Source organism: Cydia strobilella, chromosome 6, assembly GCF_947568885.1.
Source record: "Cydia strobilella chromosome 6, ilCydStro3.1, whole genome shotgun sequence".
Classification (NCBI taxonomy): Eukaryota; Metazoa; Arthropoda; class Insecta; order Lepidoptera; family Tortricidae; genus Cydia; species Cydia strobilella.
Window position 1 is genome coordinate 15,696,714 of NC_086046.1, and position 22,730 is coordinate 15,719,443.

General features: G+C 36.9%; 1 protein-coding gene across 1 annotated transcript in view; it reads right to left on the bottom strand.

Moving 5' to 3' along the window:
* Positions 1-1,458: 1,458 nt before the first annotated feature.
* The window catches only part of LOC134742498 (protein Tob1), a 74,781-nt gene continuing 53,509 nt past the window's right edge, over positions 1,459-22,730 (bottom strand). The window contains exons 2-4 of the mRNA XM_063675715.1: positions 6,347-6,645; positions 4,064-4,155; positions 1,459-3,426 (exon numbers count right to left, since the gene is read on the bottom strand). Coding sequence (XP_063531785.1) covers positions 3,049-3,426; positions 4,064-4,155; positions 6,347-6,635 — 759 coding nt within the window. The 5' untranslated portion in view covers positions 6,636-6,645 and the 3' untranslated portion in view covers positions 1,459-3,048. The remainder of the gene's footprint in view (positions 3,427-4,063; positions 4,156-6,346; positions 6,646-22,730) is intronic.

Below are 22,730 nucleotides of genomic sequence, written 5' to 3' on the forward strand. Positions count from 1 at the left end.
TAGTGTTTAGTTTTAATTTTATATAATACATATATGTATGTTAGTCTCTAAGGTATTTGTAATATGGGCCTTGTTGCCTGATTTAAATTTTAAATAAATAAATAAAAATTTGCATCCCTCATGTTGCTAAATCAAAAACGCAAAAAAAATGTCCGGGTCGACGTCCCTACACATATGGCAACTCAAACTTAGATGCATTTTTAAAATAAATAAATAAATAAATAAATATTGTAGGACATTCTAGCACAGATTGACTAAGTCCCACGGTAAGCCCAAGGAGGCTTGTGTTATGGGCACTCAGACAACGATATATATAATATATAAATACTTAAATACATAGAAAACACCCATGACTCAGGAGCAAATATCTGTGTTCATCACACAAATAAATGCCCTTACCGGGATTCGAACCCAGGACCATCGGCTTCACAGGCCTTTTTTAAATAACTAAACATTTGAAATTTCGTTCGAGTGCAAAATGTAACTATAAAATAATAAATAAAATAAATATTAGAGGAAACCTTACACAGATGTAAGTACCTAAGTTATACTGCTGCCATGCTGCGAAAATAAACTGTTCGTGTCTTGTAAGGGGTTTAGATATTACCTACTACTAGATATCTATCTTTACTACTAGTAAGCTCGCATAAAAAAACCCGCTTGTCGTCGGTTCCTCGACAGTTATATCTGCAGACCCATTTGCATTTGCATCTTTGACAGGTACGAGGGCTGATTCGAAAGTTGTTAGCTGCTCCGGCTCTACTCATGCGATCACAATATTATTTATACTTACCATTGTGAGGGATATTTCAATGCTAATTATGGCTGTTTTTTTAATTAATGCGATTTTTTTTATTAAATTTTATTAACTGATTATTTTGTATGGAGTTACGAATTCCTTAGAAAAAACGGCAATTTTAGGCACAGTTAAATGAATTTTGTATTGAAATCTTTGATGATCGAACTTAAATTTACCCGGGACTATTCTGTTCCTTCTGCCATTTCTAATGTATAAATCGATAAATAATGTTATATATATGTATATATTTTTTTAATATCAGAAATTTTTACTTTTAATTAAATGACTCATTGTTGACACCTATTAAATCATAATAATGTTTACTCAATTAAAACGATTTACATGAGAAAAAACGGACTAGATTCGTAATTAACAGCACCTAAAAAAACTAATTGTTTTTTTAACAATACTGTTTATAAAAATGACAGCATATATGGAGTCTCAATTACTGTTTTTCATGACTGATGGTTAGGCTTCAACGCTTCGAAGTAAAACAAAATAAAAAATCGTTTTCTAAAAATGTATTTACACCACTTCAATAAGTACTGAAAGATAAATGGTATAAATAATATTGTGATCGCATGAGTAGAGCCGGAGCAGCTAACAACTTTCGGATCAGTCCTCGTAGGTTACAAGGAAATAAAATTCATACACAGTAGTAGATTGCACAAAACATTTTAATATAAACTTAAAAAGTCGTACAACAATATGAAAAATTATTATTGACTAATTATATTCACGGGCATGGAGAGCCGCTTTACTATATTATGCAATTTTATATTAAATATCTTTAACACTTCCATCTAATATATCTTACAAAAGAAAAAAAAGTATTTTTAATAAAAATTCTCATTACTCTAAGTATTATCATTATTAAACTTACTTTATAGATTTTATCTACAAAATACTGTAGCACTTTGGCCAGTTTTTCAATCGAGGGATCTCAGTACTTTTACCCAACGTACCTACCTACCAATAATTTAATGAATAGGGTATCAATCAAGTACAAGTTAAAATTATCGTAGGAAATGTAGACGCCTACTGAAATCATACATCTATACTTAATCTAAATCAAAATATAAAAATAGTAAAAAAATAGTTGCACATTTTCTTATTCAGGTACAACTTGTCATTGTTGTGCATGGAATAGAAAGCGTGTCTACACTCCCCGACGCGGTCCGGCCGGTCCGTGCCGCGCGGGCGACACTCCGGACACTCGCAAGGACAAGCGGCACTACACTACGCCACTACACTACACCCTCCACTGAAAAACTGAACATCGCCGAGTGAAATATAAAAAAGATAAATAACACATAGTATTTACTTCCATGAATTTGCATGCACCCGTTATTTTATGAATTGAGAAATCTTTTCTATCATTTACACTCAATGTCTTTTATTATAACATTATTATTATAGGTACCATACAGACTAAGGCCGACGCGCGGTCGACCGGTAATGTACTCAAGGACTAATATCTTCTTAAAAAAATACTGTTAGATTGAAACGTAACTATACCTATAATATATTATGTATATTGTAATAATATTATAAGGTTATAAATAATCGTACGAGTGATGATTACACTAGGTGAGATCTCCGACGCCTTCGGGCGGCCCGCCGCGCCGTCCGACCGCGTCCGACCGGATATGCAACATTTATTACATACGATACGATACGAGTACATACATACCAGTTAGTAGGTACTTTATATAGTTAGTATGAATTATCAATTTCAATATTAAAAATACGTAATTTCTCTATTGGCCTTTCGTTTCCACGTGAAAAATTAGACGAATATCGCGTACGAATATATATTATGTATACATATTTAAATATCAGTATTTCTTAGATCGGAGGACGTATGTATACAGGCTCGCTCTATAGAAGGTACGTCGTAAGCGCACGCGGCCATCCGGCCTCTCGTTCCCTTACCCTACTAATATATCGATATCGAACGAAGACATCAAAAACGTGACTCGGCTTTAAATATTACGAAAATAAATCGCCGGCGAGTCGCGCGGCCGATTATTGCTCCTATCGATAAATTTACACATCGACGTAACGAACGAGAATACAAAAAGTTATGGAAAATCGTACGGATATCACAAGCGGCGGGCGGCGCGGGGCGCCCCCGCGGAAAATAAAAAAATAAATCGCGATTCGCGGCGCGCGTCTCTCTCGTAAAAAAGTAAAGACTATGTCGACTATGAGCGGGTCGCGCGGGGCGGCTAGCGCGCGTGCGCGGCTCAGTTGGCGAGCAGCAGGTGCGCTGGCGCCGGCGGGTACGGCGGCGCGCCCGCGGGCGGCCCCTCGCGCCGCCCCACGAAGTACGCGGCCGGGTCGGCCGCCGGCGACAGCGCGCGCGACGCCATCTGCTGCTGCACCGCGCGCTGCTTGATGTAGTTGCTGAACTCGGTGGGCGACATGCGGTTGGCGCGCTTGCTGCTCGTCTTCAGCTTGGTGCTGCCGAACTTGGTCTGCGCGAAGGTGGCGGTGGTGAAGGTCAGGGGCTGCGCGCGGAAGGGCGGCGCGGGGGAGAAGGCGGCGGGCGCTGGGGGCGACGGCGCCGCTGCGGGCTCCACAGGCCGGAAGCACTGCGCCTCGGGGTTGAACGCCCGGGTCACCTGTAACCGACAAACATTGAGTTGTAGCTTCACGATTACTTGGCTCCGACTCAGCGCTATGACATTGCCTTGGCTTTGGCTCAACATCGGGTTCATTTTCCCAATGTCAATTGACGTCTCTGCCATGAGTGGCAAGCGGGAATTTTACCCAAGCATAACTAAAGACATTAAGATGCGATAATCACATCATATTTGAAGGACATACGTATACCTACAGATTACGCAATGAAAGCTATGTGTATGATTTACAATGTCGTTTGATTCTACACGTGCCAAAATGCCTAGCCAGATCTTCAAATGTCGTGACGTGTTTGATACATGTGATAAAACAGGCATAAATAAAAGGTAATAGACCGTATAACGAGGCATAAAATGAATCGTTTTACCGAGATTTTAACATCCAATTGAGCCGCCTACGCTTGCGAGGGTGGATAGTGTAGTAAAAGGTATAGTGTAAGTCCAGTGTAGTCAAAATGGAATAGTCTCTTTAAGGTAAGGTAGATTTTGATGCGGGCTGTAGGTACACTCGTCGAGAGACCCCGAGAGATCTCGCCCTACCCGGATTGGGTCGGTTTTGCCAAGACTCGACGAGTGTTCCTACAGCCGGCTTGAAGCGTGAAAAATAATGAAAGCTCACCTCCCGGTCGGTCCGCTCGTCGGCCGCTCGCTCGTCGCTGCTAAATAGCACCTTCACCGCTCCCTTCTCACCAATGCGGTACGACACTTCTCCTGAAACAAGGAAAACAATTATTAGTTCTAAGGGTTCTGCTGTCGGGCCAAATTAGCAATGTATATTGGACACGTATAAGTAAATAGGGATATACTAGTCTCGAACCAAGCTAACTTTGCATAGCATTTGCAAAGTATGGCAATATCATCATTAATGCCTAGAGCTCGGATTATCGCCAAAATAAATACGGTAATAGAAAAGACGCAAACATTTGGATTTTTGTGGGTTTGGACAATGAATATAATTCAGAAATGAACTGACATTGATAAAATCTAAATACTGCTTTTTTGTATTACAACTGTTTTGCGGTGGTTTTGCGATGATCTGTCCGAGCTATATAATATGTCAAATTTTAATGAAAGTATGGCGCTTAGCTATAATGACCCTCCTTCACTTTGTTCTGTTCACGTCGGTACAAAGTTAACTTAGCTTAGAATAGCTATCCTATTTTAATTTATATGAGTTCGGTACCTTGCAAAGACAAATAAGCCTACCAATATGATATTACATATATCATAAATCGCTGCAGACGATTTGTGCAGTCTAAGCGTAAATAAACTAATAGGTACCTATTACAATTAAGAATCATTGGTAGGTATAATCAAAATAAATTACGGTAAAAACTAATCTATTTATTACAAAACCGCTTCGAGCTTGAGAGCACAACAATCAAAAGAAACAGCAATCTAGATCTTCAATCCATCTAGCCGAGTGAACCTAGTTTCAACCGGTAAGGGTCAAATAATAACTTGTTACGTCCGACGGCCTCGATTATGTAACAAACAAACAAAACTGCTATTGAACCGTGCTAACTCTACCTTATTCGGTTTTCATCATTTCGATTCTAAAAAACATTCGATACATCAAAGTCATTGGCATTTAGCAGCTGAAGTTAGTAATAATGTAACACTTAGCTCATGCCCACATTATTTTCAATGAAGTTATGAAACACGTTACGTACCGTACCGTACCTAAAGTTCGTTAACAATATTACGGAGATAGATTATGATGTCAACTCTAGTTTAGTTTGGATTTAAATTTAGATGATAGTCAGAGTTATGTAAGAAAGTTTTATTTTATTAGGTACAAGCGCTCTGCTCGATAAGATTAAACTCTAAATAGGTAATAACCTGAAATAGATGTCGTATATTAAAGAAAAAGTGGCGAAGCCGTCCAGAAACAAATCAAAAATATTGAATATAAAATAATTTGATTTGTTACCAAAGTTGTGGCTAAACAGGTACTAAAATATCTAAATCGTATCGTATAATAAGTATGTATGTAATCGTATGGTTTTTCTGTAGTTATACTTTAAAAAACACCTAGGTACCTAAATCTTCGCAATTTAGGTACTCAAGATTCACAACCCACCTATAAAATTGGCACGAATTCATATGGTAACAGAAACAAAGCAATACTGTAGCCAATAATTTACAGTTCCGTATACCTCTACCACACATTAAAGTCAGGTTTTTACTTTCATGGCTTTGAGCATAAACAAAGAAAATTTAAAGGATAGATGGAAGTTAGATGTCATAGTAAATTTTGTAGTCACAGTCAATTTACTGCCATCTATCGACACGATTGAAACTAAAAATAAAAATGTATAAAAATATCAAATAAATTATATATACATATATGGATAAATGATTTTATAATTTGTATTTATTTTATTATCTTGACCCATGTTCTTTCACTGATATGTGTTAAAATTGTTAAATATCAAACGGGGTCCTCAACGCCATCCAGCCGAGAATAGGCCTAAAGTGTAGGCGCCATCTATCCGAGAATCAATTATTCTTGATTTCCTTATATACGGAGTTACATAGGTCTTTGATAAACCAAGTTTTTCGTAAGTGTTCTTCATTTCACTTGTCCGTAAAGGGTGGTATTCCGTTGTCGTGTTATTGTTTTTACGTAGGCAGGCAGTAATTATTATTATTGTAATACTTTTTATAAAGACGAATGCATATATCTGTCGGAAATTTATGTTGTAGTTTGTGATCAAATAAGGTGCAATATTGCTTCGTAATTCGAAAGCTAGACGTGTTTTTTTAATACCACGTCGGTAGCAAACAATTATACGGCCCGCCTGATGGTAAGCAGTCACCGTAGCCTATGGACGCCTGCAATTCCAGTGATCTTATGCGTAGTTATAGTTATTACCCTAGTAGTAAGAAATAAAAATACCTGGGTCAACCCAGACAGCCAGATCCCTCGGCAAGTGCTCCAGCACATCCCGCACAGGGACCCCCGACTCCCGCGCAGCGCGCTCCAAGACAGGGTCCAGCGGACCCCCGGTCTTCAGGCACCGGAATGCGGACCCTCTGCAGGGTCGATCGGGGTACCAGTGACCCCGGAACTTGTCCTTCAACGCCTTCTCCAGTTCCTCACCGAAGATGTTCACCCGTCGCCGAGGCAGTTTGTTGTATAGGTAGGATATGACGAAGTTGAGAGCTACTTGCACTTCAATATGCATTTTGCGGGCACTGCGGACAAAAAAAATACTGGTTTAAAAAGTTGTTTTATAAGTTAACGAAACTTTTTTTTAAAGCAAAAACATCAGCGTTGGTATCACCTTTTCATAAAAGTGGCGAATTGTGTTATCGTATCGATAAAACACAGATAAAACTTGATTAACTTGACAAACATTAACCCGATTATGGTTTATGGTTTCCCTATACACTCGTTACAAAAACTACAAAAAACAACCTCATACCATCGTATGTAAAGCCCGACCAGAAATATATGATCATTGTCAAGAGGGCGCTGTTATTCTCATGTATGTGGTGACAGTTCAGTTCAGTATGAAACATTTTGACACATGCGTGGTGCGTGTAGCACACGGTTTGAACACAGCACAACTTTCAAGAAACTTTTTTTCGATATGCGAGAATAAAATGTGAATTTTATCGATTTCAAGATTACAATTATTTATGTTCATTTTGGAAGCCGGTTAAAAACTACAAACAAAAAGAACAAATGATTAAATTGAAGACGCACTCACAAGAAAACAAAAGTGACGTTAATTTCAACCGTTTCTTTTGTTACGTGTACGAAGTAATCGATAAAATCGTAATCGTGACGAATCGATGAAATTGAACCCGACTTCTCGGAACAGTTTCTAGGCGATTTGCGAATCTAACATTTAAATAGTGATTGGTTGGGGGTCATTTCCCAGGAAGACCACGTACTCCGTAAATAATATAGGTATCGATCGATGAGCTATGGACACGGATTGGCTATTCTTGTGTTGCAGATGTACCTTGATATTTTTATGTGACATACATTCGATAAAATCAGTATATAGGTACCTAATGCAGGAAGAATATTATGACAAATGAAATATGAGTAGTTATAATATTGCAATTACTGGCACATGACACACAATCGTGTCTGTCACTTTTGTGGAGGAAATGTTTTTCTGAAAGTTAAGGTTTGGTTAAACGTGATAATACTCGTAGTTCATTGACCCGAATCGTTAGGAATATCGGCAAAAACAAATGTTGGCCGGAGTCTTCACTTAAAATTAGGTCGGCCTCGAACTGATGATCGCATGCTTAAAAATTTAAAAGCATCGAAATAGTATTTTGTGCAACAAGTACATAATAAGGGTTCTTAATTATAATTCAAAAGGGCCGAAGTTACAAAACGAAGCGAGAATATTAAGACTTAATTATGTACCGTTGCACACAATATTTTTTCTAAGACAGCAGCACACACCTAAAATTATAAATAAAATCAAAGTAAATACTTAATTGTTTGTAGATCTTTGCCTAGAAGTCAGAATAAAAAAAAACAACAGTTGCATAACAAATTGTATGCAATAAGTCCAAATTTGTGCAGCAATGTAAGTTTATACTTATTCAAATTCGGACGAAAACTAGCGCAATGACCCTATTTACTTTTCATAAAAGTAACGAAATATCTTATAGTATTGATAAAACAAAGATTGATACACTTTAACGCGGTTTTTTTTCTCGAAAAACTTTCTCTTTCAAAATTGTGTTATTATTAGGTAGGTATGTAAATTGTAACCTAATGTTACACGCTTCACGCATCGTCAGACACCTCCAGCAACGAACTACCTACACCTACATATGCCAACGCCTAATGATGTTAAATTGTCGTAAAAACCTAATGGTACTTAATAATTTATTGACATACTTATAATAAAGCGCATATTATCCCACACGCGACGCTATGAAAGTTGTCATACTTCATCAAATACTACGTAAATTGCGAATACTTCGTACGCAGCATTTACTAGTCGTATCTCTCAGTTAGTCGCTAGGGACTGAGAACCAATAACGAACATCAAAATTTCGTTATCCGTCACTATCGCTCTTGTACATTTGAGTGATAGAAACGCAAATAGACGAACGATCGAAATATTCGCGGTAACAGCCCAGTGGGGACATCCCGAAAGTCACGTGCGAGACGTTTTTACACCACTAAACTATATTCAGCGCCGCGTGGGCGTGCGAACTCTCGAGAAAACGCTTTAGAGAAATTAGTTGTATCCTTGGAGAAAACGCGTTTATTATTTGGAAACATTTCTCTAATATACGTTTAGAATAGAACTCTATTTTTGAATAAATGCCGAGTGAAAAGCGTTTATTTACGAGTATGTATTCACAATATTTAAGGAACATGCTTACCTAGTAAACTAGTCATTATCCATTTTTTTGTTATATACAATTCTACAAGGCTAGTCCGTTTTTGTTCGAAAGTCTACTTTATTTAGTAAAAGTTCATTTGTAATATTTATTCGTATTATATAGTCTTATTTACAATTCATCTGCGTTCAGCCTATTTTAGGTAAATCACATAGCTCGATCCATGGTTACGGGTATACGACTGTTTAACTGAGCCGGTTGTTAACAAGTTATTGTGGTCAGCTACGGACTAGTTGAATGCTTGGCTGCATGCTGATTTATATTATGCTAAATAAGTAAAATTATAATAAACTTGTCCCATAACTCAGCAGCTACCTTCTCCTAGAAAATCACCGCTCAATTACATACATACATTAAGTATGTCCTATAGAAGATTCTTAAAAGAACATAAAATATCTCTTGCTTCATCCGAGCTGTCCTTTAGCAGCTAAAGCTTAAACTTTATAAGTCGCATTACCGTTCTCTCCCAAACAAGGTGCCTAATTCAATTATTAACTCCCAGTATCGTCGTAAATTCTACTTGATCGCTTTATATTTACCGCCACTCGTATTTCAGTCCGTACCCGGTATTCCCATATTCCCATTACTATCCGTACTAGACGAGTCGAATTCACAAGCGAGTTGCCAATTTTTAAATTTTGTCCTATCGTCCGTCTAAGCTAACTCTGCACTTTAATACAGGGGTGTTAGTACGTCATATTTTGATAGAAATTTGACATTTCTTATGGCATTCCCAACGTTGTTATTACAAAATGCCATGCAGAGTTAATTTGGTCAGACTGTAAACTTTTTCTCTACCATCTTATATGTACATAATGTTAAGCAAATAAACTCATTTCATTTGATTTCATTTCATTTCACAACTTATTTCAGTTTTTTTGTGTTTTCTTGCTCAGATCCAAGTATCTCGCCACCCCGACCCCCGACATAAAATAAGCTAAAATTTATATCCTCTGGAACGCTTTTTATGTAATATATCGTAACACGCAATGGAAACTAAATATTTACCTATATGTCTATACAAAATCTGCGATTAATTTTGCCACCATAATAAGTAGAAGGTAACAATTTTTTTTGTTGTAATTATTTACAACAACGGGACTTAATCGCGTTAAATAAGTTTTAAATTTTCCTCCGACGTTTCGAGGACGGTGTTGTCCTCAAAAAGCGTTGTTGTGCGCAAAACGTTCAAGGTAATAAACAAGACCAAAGTGCGGGTAGTTAGAAAAACTCGCGCACCTAGAAGCCGTCCTCGAAGCGTCGGAGGTAAATTTAAAACTTATTTTACGCGATTAAGTCCCGTCGTTGTGAATAGTAATGAGTAAAAATCGTGAAAGTTTAAATCAGATTTTTTTAGTAAGTATAAGCAATTAAACAAAACTGTTGCAAAGATTTTTGCAGGTGACTGATGTCGGATACTACTACAAAGAAGCAAAAAGTAAAAAGTGCCTTTATATACATTTTATTATTATTTGTGGTTCAAAAGAAAGCTATAATGCAAAAATAAAAAGACCTGATGCCATACGGAAATTTGTAGCAGCTGGTCAGCCGACATCCGATATCGGATCGGACAATGTGAAAACATCTTATACTGGTTCACTAAGAGCATTCGAGTCTTTAAGTAATTCCAATAACACTCCTCCTGTATTCTCCGTTTCGTTCGACTCTCAAGTTATTTCTTTAAAACGTGACCGCCGTTTATATGAGCTGAATCTAGACAGATGTAGACTGTAGTGTGAAGCCGCTGCAGGAATTTTAAATTCATTCCTTTGCCGAGGCAGACTTGTAGAAATGCTGTAATGTTGGTTACGCTGCGGTGAGATGCGAGAGGTATCTTTATTAAATAGCTTTATCGCTTAGCGATTATGTCGCTCCATATAATCAACATACAATCACACTCACTTACGATTACTAAGGCCTATATTTACTAGCTTAAGAGGCCGGTGTCGATTTTAGGCGCAAAAATGTAAAATTGGTAGATTTAGTCGATGAAATTATACACCTTTTGTTACCTAATTGAAATAACAAGTACTGGTGTCTATTAGCACGTCTTCTTGTCTTGCCTTTTATCAGATCAATTTTTTGGAAACAGACTTACTAAATTAGTAACGATTTTTTTTCTGATGGACGTTTAGGTAAACGCGCGTAAAGCACTAATTTTGTCGCTCTTATTTGTAAATTTCATAAAGTTTGGACTGCTAAAAATGGTAAATTTGTATTACACATATTCTGTACTTGACCTTTATCAGATTACATTTTTGTTATATGATTTGTTCGAGGAAATTAAAGTTAAACGATTTCAATTTTCTCCAGAAATTACTTCAAAAAAAGTGACAATTTCTCTGAAAATCGACTTAATTTCAACTTAATTTTAATTCTTAAATAATCTAAAACATTTGCTGAAACTATTCTTATACATCAATTTGTATAATTTACCACCATAATTTTTTGAAGAATTTTTAAAAACTGCCCCTTCTCTTCATACATTACCGGCGACGCACGCTGGCGACCTCATTATTAGAGGGCAAGATGAGAAGACGTGCTAATAGAAACCAATACTTGTTATTTAGATATTACGTAACAAAACGTGTATAATTTCAACGACTAAATCTATCAATTTTACATTTTTGCTCCAAAATCGACACCGGCCTGTTAAACAGTGCTCTGGCCTCGTCCGACAAAGGAAAAGCCAGGGCACTATTGCAGCCACCAACATTGTTAAAAATATTACATGATATTTTCAGTTGGCTCCTAAAGGATTCGTTCCGCACACATTCCACCAATATGTGGTACACGTCTTCAATCATATCGCTACTACTATACTACTTACTTATAAAAGAGAAAAGCTTAAAAACTAATTTGAAAAATCTGATGGTTAGAATATTTTGTTTGTTTTTGACAATATGTGCCCTGTCTAAAGACGTCGAAATCTCCTCTTTTTTAAGGCAGTAAAATGGCACACAAGAACGTCCGCTTGATGGTAAGCTGAACACGTAGCCTATGAATGCTTGCAGATGCTTTTATACGACGTAACAAACGATTTTTCAACGTTTTTCTGCTAACAACATACAGAGTGACAGATTGGCGACTTTTTACTGACGGCAGGAAAGAAGACAATATTTATTTGAATCACCATCAGGATTTTTTGTTTTTATATGATATCTTTCCTGTCTGTGTTGACACAACACTGAGTTCGTTTCATATCTTCTCATATTTTCCCTATAGAAATAAAAACATTGGTGTCATCGGATTCGAAAAAGATGAACGCCCTAAAAAAATATCTGCCATAAAATCCGCATATAAGGATACTTCTCGATACGAAAACACAAATATTTGTCAACGAAAAGAATTTGGGACTACATTGTTTTATCCGTTCCTATAAAAATAATCAACTATATGTAGGATTAAGTTAATATAATAATAAGAAAAGCTGAAGTGTTTTTCAGGCCCCAATGTTTCTCTTAATTCTAAAAGATTTTACAGTACTTGTCGTTTCTGACAGGCCAATTCGCCTAAAACTGTAATGTGTTAAACAAAAGCCATTGTTCTTTTGTTTAGCACATTTCCGCTTTAGGCGTAAAAATCATTTGAGAAGATGCAGACTATATTCGATCTGTTTCCGATTATGATACTGATCTGTCAGTGTCAAAATTGACGTTTTTGGTTTAAGAAATGTCACTTTTAACACCGACAGATCGATATCATATCGGAAACAGATCGAATAACTAAAACCCGAATTGGCCTATGTGTGTCGATTGAGATAAACTTTTGTTTATAAAATCACTTAGTTTGTGACATCAATATTTAGTTTTCCTGAATTTATATCAGATGTCGTGCACTTAAGTACCTATTCATCAATAGTACTGTCAGAGGTAACTCGTGTAAAGTTTAATATAGTAGCTGTCACGAGTTTGTGACAAGGGACAAAGGGGCACATTATTAATGCAATAAAGAAACTTCACAGGGACTTAATGAAATAATCCGTCAACGTAACGCGGTATAACTATACCTACCTGCACGGATTTGATGGTCGTTCTTGTCTACGTGACAGCATGATAAAACGGTGTCCGTCACTTTCTATCCCGCGGTGTTAAAAAGTGATAGTTATTTTATCACGTGGATAAAGCCATTCACACTACGCCTGCTGTTTTGTTTTTATGACAAAGATTTCTTCTTACGAGTATATCAGGTACTCTAACTCTACACATACATGAGTTTGTAAATGGAATAATTATTTAAGCAAAATAACGAAGGAGAAAGGCTAGTAGGAAAGCGGACCCTGGCATAGGCCGGGATAACGCTAGGTAGAAGAAGAACGCTTGTTATCGAACTTACTCGGGAAATTTACAAATAATAAAGATATTCAAAGCTTCATTCATAGTAGCTAAATCTGTACAAAAACATAGTCGGACCAAGCTGACTCTGCGTGCTATGGTAAAGTGTGAAAATTTCAATTTCCTCATTAATATCAAATTTCTGTGGATGTACTGTGACGTTTATAACACTCCCTCACTCACTTTGCTCTGTTCAAGTTGGTGCAAAGTTTATGCCCAGCCAACTTAGGTTAGAGTTAATAGGTAAATTCCGTACATTAAATCATTATACAAAGCAAGAAAATTATATTGCCAATGAACAAGTTTGGGAACAAATCAAATTATTTTTTATTAAATATTTTGATTTGTGTTTTTTAAGTAGTCACACTACTATATATAAATCCGGATCCGGCCTACACCACTGGAGGGCTTCGTCACTTTTTCTTTAATAAATGACATCAATTACAGTTTTTATATTGCCAATCTTAAAACATAAATTTAAATTCGTAGTAGCAACATTTTAGTCCGAGATGGACCAAATAAAATTATACGAGACCCTACATCGTAAGAACGACGTACCTACACGGTGACCGTTCTTAACAAAACAAGATGCAGCTACTCCACGGACAAAAAACTAAAACTCGTATCACGACTTAAAATGCATTTAAAAATAAACTTTAAGCTTTGTGCAACACGTTTGTATATCCCTTCCTACGTTGGACATAGATAGGTTTGTGTTGTTATCAGATAAAGACGTTGGGAATCATCAGATAAGGTTAAGGGTGTGAAATAAATGGAGGGACCTAGGAACCCTTTCGAGGGTCCGGTACTTTCGAAATTTAAGTCAAGATAGCTTTGTTTAAATAAGATTGGGTTTATTGAAGGCCGTTGGGCTGAATTGCAACGGTTGTTTGTACAGGCTTTAGGGGATCTTAATGTACTAACCATATAATCTCACGAAAAAATGTTTCAGTACCTAGACACGAAATTTTTTGTAGTTGAACGTTTATATCTATTAGTGACTGTTTAAGATTTTTCTACAAATGAAATAAGTTTTAAATTCTAAAACATAGGAATGTTTTTAATTGCTTCTGAAATAGGTATATACCTCAACCAAAATACAAACTAAGCTGATTTATATAGTACGTCTTATACCTGGGTGCCTAGCCTAGGTGACACTCGCTTGCGCTACGACAGCGAAACACTGTTTCTCTCTATCACTCTTCCATATTAGTGCGACAGTGACAGTTGCGTCTCGTTCGCTACGGAGCGTAAACGATTGGCCTGTTGACTACGCACCCTGAAACTAAATTACCTAGACATTTAACTCATTTTATCAGTACAGCCGTGAAATTAACTGAAACCTCAAGCACAATTTGATAACATTTTCTTTACACGTGTCCAAAGTTATCGCACCGATACATGCGTAGACCATTTTAGCATGACGCCTTCATATATGTATAGCTACAAACAGCCAATTTCGTTTTTATAGGCGTACGCGAGTTCATGTTTTAATCAATTTTCAGCCCTGCTAAGGGTTGCTACTCGATTTGGAAATGAAACCTTTTCATTTACTCACAAAACACGTTTGTATAAGTAGGTAAGTATGTATACCTACCTATTCCTATCATATTTTGTCAGTAGTTTAACTCGTAGTAGTTGTGTTTTGGTTTGGTTGTTTAGTGTTTTTCGAAAATATTATCTAAAAGATAAGCAGATTCATCGGAATATTTTGCTCTTTTATGACTCGAAATTACACATTGTGGGGTTAGTCGGACCCAACGCGTATAATGTGCGACAACCCTAATCCATCTCGTTATGCTTATGCTCGGTACCCTCTATACTTTATGACAGGAGCCGCTGTAGCGTTAGCATTTCAGCGTGATTTCAGAGATACGTTAATAATTAAGACCGTAAATCATTGTACAAATAGTATTTGTTGATCGCACTCCTCTACAACCTTCAAATCTTCCTTCCTGGGACGAATTCCAGAATAATATGAATCATCATCATCATATATTTAAGAGATACTCTTGTCGGTGGAGCGATTTCCATAAGTGTCGGTCCTCTGCCTTCTCCTTGACAGCCTGATACGACACGACGTTGAGTTTTTCCTTTACTTGATCTATGTATGTTCTCCTTGGTCTACCCCTCCGCCTCCTTGCCTCAACTCTTGAGAGTTGAATATGAATCATATTCTTGATTATAAATTATCTGAGTGCCTTTCATCCGTGACCCAATTTTTCCTTTTAGTGAGAGAAATATCGAAAATCATTTCTAAGTGAAACTGTCTTTCGCGACAAAAAAATGTTACGCCTAGTTATGAATGATTAGGGCGAATTAACGTTTTCTTGTCACTTGTTGCCATGGTTACGTTCTCCTGTTTTCTCTTAAAACCTTCGTTTTATGGTATTTTAATTCGACAAACATGCATTTTTCTGGTAGTTTTTAAGCTCTTTCAATAAGGGCATCTTCTAACCATATCAGTAGAACGTGGTTAAAAACATTCTTCTATAAACCTGTGCTACTCTTGTCTCGTGGCTAACGGGACAAAATAACAACAAGAAATAGTTGATCCACCCATACGGCGAGCGACAATTAGATTGCAGATTAACAGTCCGTATTATTCCGGCTGTACGTATGTATACAGTTTAGCATACATTAGCCAACGCAAACGCACGACGTAAGTGTATGCTAATCGTGACGAGCTGAGCCGATGCCGACACGCCTCTATTCTGATAACTAATGTAAATAAACAACATATTTCCGCCACTTCGTATTATAGCACTTATTATGGAAAATTACATCATAAAAATTAGATTAGCACCTACTTAACAGTTTTGCACAAAATAAGTCACGTTTATCGTTTTGCAGTAACCACTGTTTCACTTGGTACTTTACCAGTTTTTCGCTTTTTAAAGGTTTTTTGGAAGAAATATAATTCATACATATAGGTAATATATATATAAAAATCGCTATTAATATAATGCGCTAACGTGGAGTCACGGGACAGGCCTAGCCTAGTGTGATCCACTAAATCGATGTAAATATAACTGTAACTGACTGATTTAAAATAAATGTAATTTTACGAATACTGCCAAGTAAAATAAGGGAAAATGTATTACGAATTACAAGCCCAAACGAAACCTTCGGACAAATAATAAGAAAATCCGTAAAATATTACTACGAGTAGGTACACCTTCTCAGCTGTTAGGTACAAACTGAAAATACCTCCTAAATAGTCAACGGTGGCAGCATGGTTTCATTTTTATCGCCTGTCACTATGCCTGCTACTTTCGCACTTACATACTGGATAAAACGTAAATACGGACTTCGAGATCATGTTATAGTGGTACATATAGTCACGTTAAAAAAGGAACAAGGCCAGGTAGAGGCGTAAAATGGCGCTGAGCGACCAAAGCCCACCCTTGTCACGAGTAAGGTCGCTATGAGAAATAGTCCCAGTATATGCTCTAAATCACAAGCTGAAGCGCATACTGCAAACGAGCATAGAATTCGAAAAAGCCTGCTGAAGAAAGTCAATTTATAGATAATTGCATTATTTAATTTAGCTAGATCGGACATAAAATTGTTAAAGCTTAGGCAACTTGTAGCTTTAAATATAAGAAAGAAGATGATCTTTGCATCTTGGTGCTGCCAATGATACCATTATTCCTAGGCCAAAATTCCGCTCAGCGTTTATCAATTGCACCCAAACTTACAGTCTGTTTCAGACCAAATTCTCGCATCAGGCATTTTGCCTACCTAAATATTGTGCTCTGAGTTATCATTCAAACTGCTTTTCAAGTGAACCAGTATAAAGGGGCTCTCATATTGCCCTTAGCAGTCTCTAAGAACCTCGAGGTCACTATACGTTGGTTAAACCATAAGCTCAACTCACACTCGCGTAATGAGAATAAATCCATGAAGTGTAAAGGTCGGCATAATTAATTTAGCCAACCATTAATCACTAGCTTGACAGCAGCTAAGTGATCTTACATTCGAGCAAACACGAGGTTGAAGCATACAGGATACCTTATGAAGTGTAAGGACCAAATGAGGCGCTACGAAAAACCGTCCATTCATCTAAACATACTCGTAAAAGGCTTTTGAATTAGATCGACACGCTAATTCAATCCTTTAATTATTAAACTAAATAATGTTTAAATAGTTCAACTTGGAGACTAAATTGCAATACCAAAATGTAAAAGTCATTAATCAAAATGTCATTACACTAAAACTTAAAGTTATCGCCACCGAAAACATCTTAATTAAAGTTAACTGGAGTGACTTGCGTTCGCAATTTTCGATAAAGTTCGATCGATGGTGAAATTATAAAAGTACGTTTTCTAAAACATTTTATAAACATTAATAAGTATTTCGAGTATTTTAAACAACCTCAAAAATTGTTTCAAATAAGGTGGGAGGTGGTAACACGAATAGGTACCGGGGCAAGTGGAAAACTTTATGGAATCGTCATAATGTTCGTTTTGCCCCAATCAAAATATTTTACTTACCCCATCTCCTCTTAGCTAAAAGCAGCTAAATTTCTATGAAAATATTAGTTTATACTACATCCTACGCACACCCAATTAAGAAGGGTTAGCTATATAAATGTGGCGTGTGGCTCTAGGACATCTTTTTTCAGTGCTAAGATCTAAAATGCTAACGATTCTTTATTTCTTTTTTCGTCTTAAAATACGTTTCAAGAAAAACTACAAGATACCAAACCTTGAGCAGCAGATCCTTGCCGTGTCGATTCCAACGAGAATGGTTCTATTTGAACGAGCGAGGCACTTCGGAAAGTAATGGAACACTAATGGAACCGCGGAACTGTTACGACGTTACTCTGCATAAATACTTTATTATGTTTAATGTAGGGTTTCTCGTCTTTTATCGTCGGTACAGTTATGAATATATTTAATTTTAGAAGGTATAACGGCGACAATCGTGCTCACATAATTTATATATGATTGATATAATATTAAATATTTTAACTTAAATTTCCAGGGCATTGTGCTTAAATTTATGTTGTAAGTAAGTAAGTAAATATTCTTTATTGCACCAAAATTATACATTTTACATACATGTAAAACTACAAAGAAATATTTAAAGAAAAAATAGAACCAGGTAACAACAGGCGGTCTTATCGCTAAAAAGCGATCTCTTCCAGACAACCTTTGGGTAGCAGGAAATGTAGAACTCATACAGAAGTCAACAGGTAGTGCAAAGAGCTAAATATGGAGACTATTAAACACAAACACACATACTACAATTACTACTTATACATATAAGTATTAAAACGAAACCTAACACACAAATAAATATACAATACAATATATATATATATATATATAATATATATTTATACAAGCATATATACAATATATAAAATGGCAACTTAAGGCAGAGATAGAAAGTATAGTTTTAGCTGATTTTTGAATATGGGGAGAGATTTAGCTAATCTTAATTCTACTGGTAAAGCATTCCACAGCCGAACAGCCCGGAAGGTAAAAGAGCTATTATAAAATTTAGAAGTAGATGAGGGAGAAGCAAGAATATGAGTCTGAGAAAATCTGATAGAAGAGAGATACTTGAAACGCTCTTTGAGATAAGGTGGTGTAGCGGGGTTAAAGAGAATGCCATAGAGAAGGGCGAGAACATGAGAATCACGGCGAAGACGAATAGGAAGCCACTTGAGCTGAGAACGGAACTGTGACACATGGTCAAATTTGCGCAGACCAAATATAAACCTTATACCGAGATTCTGGAGGCGCTCGAGCTTATTCAGCTGGTCCTCCGTAAGGTCCAGATAGCAAATGTCGGCATAATCTAATATGGGCAATAAGAGGGATTGAGCTAGCGCAATCTGAGTGGCGTAAGGCAAGAAATTACGGAGTCTGCGGAGTGATGCAGTTGCAGCAAACATTTTCCTGCTAACCTCATTCACCTGAGGTACCCAAGAGAGACTCTGGTCCATCATGACACCGAGATTCTTTACCTGGAGAGAGTAGGGAATCTGAATACCGTCAAACACAATGGCAGGTAGAGAACCTAAACAAACAAACGTTGTGCGAACGTGCCAAGGGCCGGACACTCTTTGATAGAGAAAGATAGTCTTATTGCGATTCCTATAAAAGGAAAGAGAAAATAGTGCCATGCTTTGTCTTTATCACCGACCGGGTGGCATCATAGGGAGGAGGCGATGGCGAAATACCGAAATTTATAAGAGTGAAAGAGAAAAAATCCTACGCTACCCAAATTTATGAATATTCTTTCTCTTACCCCCGGTCGCTCGGTGGAGCGTCTATAACTACTTGTACATACTATGTCTATGGAACGAGCCGAACGAATAAATTTGGTAGAGTCCGTATACGTTAACTCTGCAACGACTTTGACAAAACAAAATGTCAATAAATAAATAAATATTATATAGGACATTATTACACAGATTGACTAAGCCCCACAGTAAGCTCAAGAAGGCTTGTGTTGCGGGTACTCAGACAACGATATATGTAATATACAAATACATAGAAAACACCCAAGACTCAGGAACAAATATCTGTGTTCATCACACAAATAAATGCCCATACCGGGATTCGAACCCAGGACCATCGGCTTCACAGGCAGGGTTTCATAGATTTTTTTCATATCATGGATTGACATTATCGTATTTTATAAATCTTATACTGTTTAATCCCGTCGTTAAGATATTATCAAGTTTCAACAAGTATAAGTAATTTGAGGTTAAATGCAATCTACTGATCCCCTAACGATTTGAATTTTGAATGTAGATTGGCGATTCGACAAATTTCATACGCTTAAGGCAAAGTTCGTATGTGAATCAATTGGCCTAAACTCTGAATTACATATCTTCGAGCACTTCCGAGAAGGCAATTTTCCCCGACAGACCTAGATGGTATCCCTCGAGAGGGTTGGAACATATTCTCTCTAAATTGGCTATTTCGTGTCGCTGCGCCGTTACAATTAATTCACAGCGCACCCCATTTCACAATATTACTATGTGATTATATTGCCGACTGTGTTATTGCTCATTTATTAGTAATATCTCCATGGGAATACTTGATGTGTAAACGTAGCTTGAATGAGAAAGTATTTAATGCTGGTAACCATTTTCTTATTGTTGTACTTTTGATCCTTAGGCACGTAACTTAAACATTTGGTGCAAAGTGAAATACTTAATCGAATATGTCAAATATCAGTACAAGTTACTGATTGCTTTGAAAGTTTGTTCTAGACAAATTAAAGCCTAAAATATGGGAGTCTTGGGAGGTAATATGTCTTAAACTAAAGTAAAAGTACCTATTAATAACGATGCATTTTTCGTACAGTATTTAGACTAAAAGTAATTTAGATTGAAAAATAAAACTAAATGTACCTAACTACCTTTTCACGATATACCTACATCCATACATTTGTGTGTAGAGTAGGTAGCATTTTTTACGACTCCAATGACAAAAACAAAGTTAATTAGATAGACCTAAAGACGCTTTACGTATTGCTGATAACTTTTCATGTAGGTAATGAAATGAGTCGGGGGAGGTTTTATCCCCGCCACATCCCCCATGCCCGTTTATCTGCGGGCTAACTGAATAGGGGTAATCGGCACCCTAGTACATCCTGGAGTCAACTAGTTTACCAAGTTAAATAAGTTGAAGATTGCAACTGCCTATGTAACACGTTTACTTATTTGTGACGTTTTCAATCAAAAGGTACCACATTGTCGCTTACCATAAGGACGAAAATTACTTGTAACTTTATACGAAAAACCTGTCAGAGCGTCCTTATGGCAAACGATAATGTGGTACCTTTTGCTAGAAAACGACACAGTTATATTGATGCTTTCTCTTTGGTTTTGTTGATAGTGACTGTGCCGACAAAGGGGGTCCTGATGCCGGTCAAAGTTCTTATTACTACTAATTAATTACAGATATATTGCCTTGTGAGGATATATTCGTATCAATAAAAGTTATATTTATTTTTTATCTTATGTTATATCATGCTACACACAAGTAGTAACATAGTACATACATACATGTATAACTTGCATGTAAGTAAATTCGCCAGAGCTTGAAACAATAAATATTAAACACCAGCTCCTCTTTCAAATTGTACCGTAAACTTGAGATTGGATTCAATGTTTCATTTTCACGAAATAATATTTTACTCCTAAACTTTGCAACGCTTCAATTTTTATAGCACCTATCAATTTACGTTCTCCAGGCGTAGACGGGTGTTTTCATTGAAATACTACAATTAAGATGTCTTTTTTTGCAGACGAGCGAGATGAAAGAAACATTAATAGGTTATAACTTAGTATCAGAAGTTAGAAGTCGTTAAGGCCATCTCGAATCGATGTCAGGCAAATTATTTCATCTATCTACTTATTTAAATACTAAATCTTAAGCTATCTGGTATATGTGCGCGCTCTGTTTAGGTACGCTTAGTATGTGCGAATCCCGGGGTCACAAATCCACACACTGGTACACTGGTTAGCCTTAATAATTTGCCAACACTCTGTTAGCAACAACTGCCTCTCATGTATTTTAGTCAGTCAGCAGGTTTTTACCTCTTGTATGTATACACAGCCATCTTGTCTGTATCCTTATCATACGATAAGGATCCTGACCAAAATTTTTGTCATCCTTTCGCTGCATTTTTTCGAGAACGATGTTGCTTTATACAGCACAACCGAGCGAAGTTTAAACCCACAATTTTTGACCACCACACGCATATGAAAGTTTAACATACTGTTTTTGAAATTTTAACGTTAGTGCAGACCTAAAAGTGAAGTTTACTGAATTAAACCGGAAATGCTAATATCAGGTATAATACGCTCCATCAAGGACAAGTGATCAATGATGGCCAGCGAACGAAACCGAGTATCGGGGGCGGCCTTCGAGTTCATCTGTCCTATATATCTGTACCAAATGTAGCCAGTATCGATCTCTGCCCCACTGCCCGAGAACACGCATAAGCGACGGCGCTTAGCCCTTAGAAAGAGGGGTCATAATCCCGTGCTATCTTTAATCCGCTAACGCTTTGAATCACGGAGTGAATTGGATTTGTGGTAGATTTTCTTCTGGATTTCTTGTTTGATGTTATTACAATGGGTGGCGTCGCTCTAGCATACATAGTTAGAGCATAGTAATAGCTATAATATTTATTATTCCCTATAATATTAATCTTCTACATTTGATAATTCGTGGGAAGATACAGGACTCTGACGAAAATGCAAACAAAATCATCCTGGCTCAAAAACATTATACTGTAAGTGTATATGCCGGCATCCGGCCCACTTCTACAAACCTTGTAAACGTAATAAGTAACAACCTCGTCAATTTGCGTACGTAGTGTAATGTTAGGGTGTTTTTCCATAACGCGGTGTAAAAAAAATAGAGGCCATAATCGCGTATGTGGGTGTCAAACGATCCGCCCACGGCCATCGGCAGAAGTACCTAATCCCTTTATGCGAAATTGTACCGCTTCTAGTTTTGGGCCAGATCCAGCCAGTTAAGATTGTTTTTTCTTCTTTTTTTGTTTATAGTATCACATAATAAA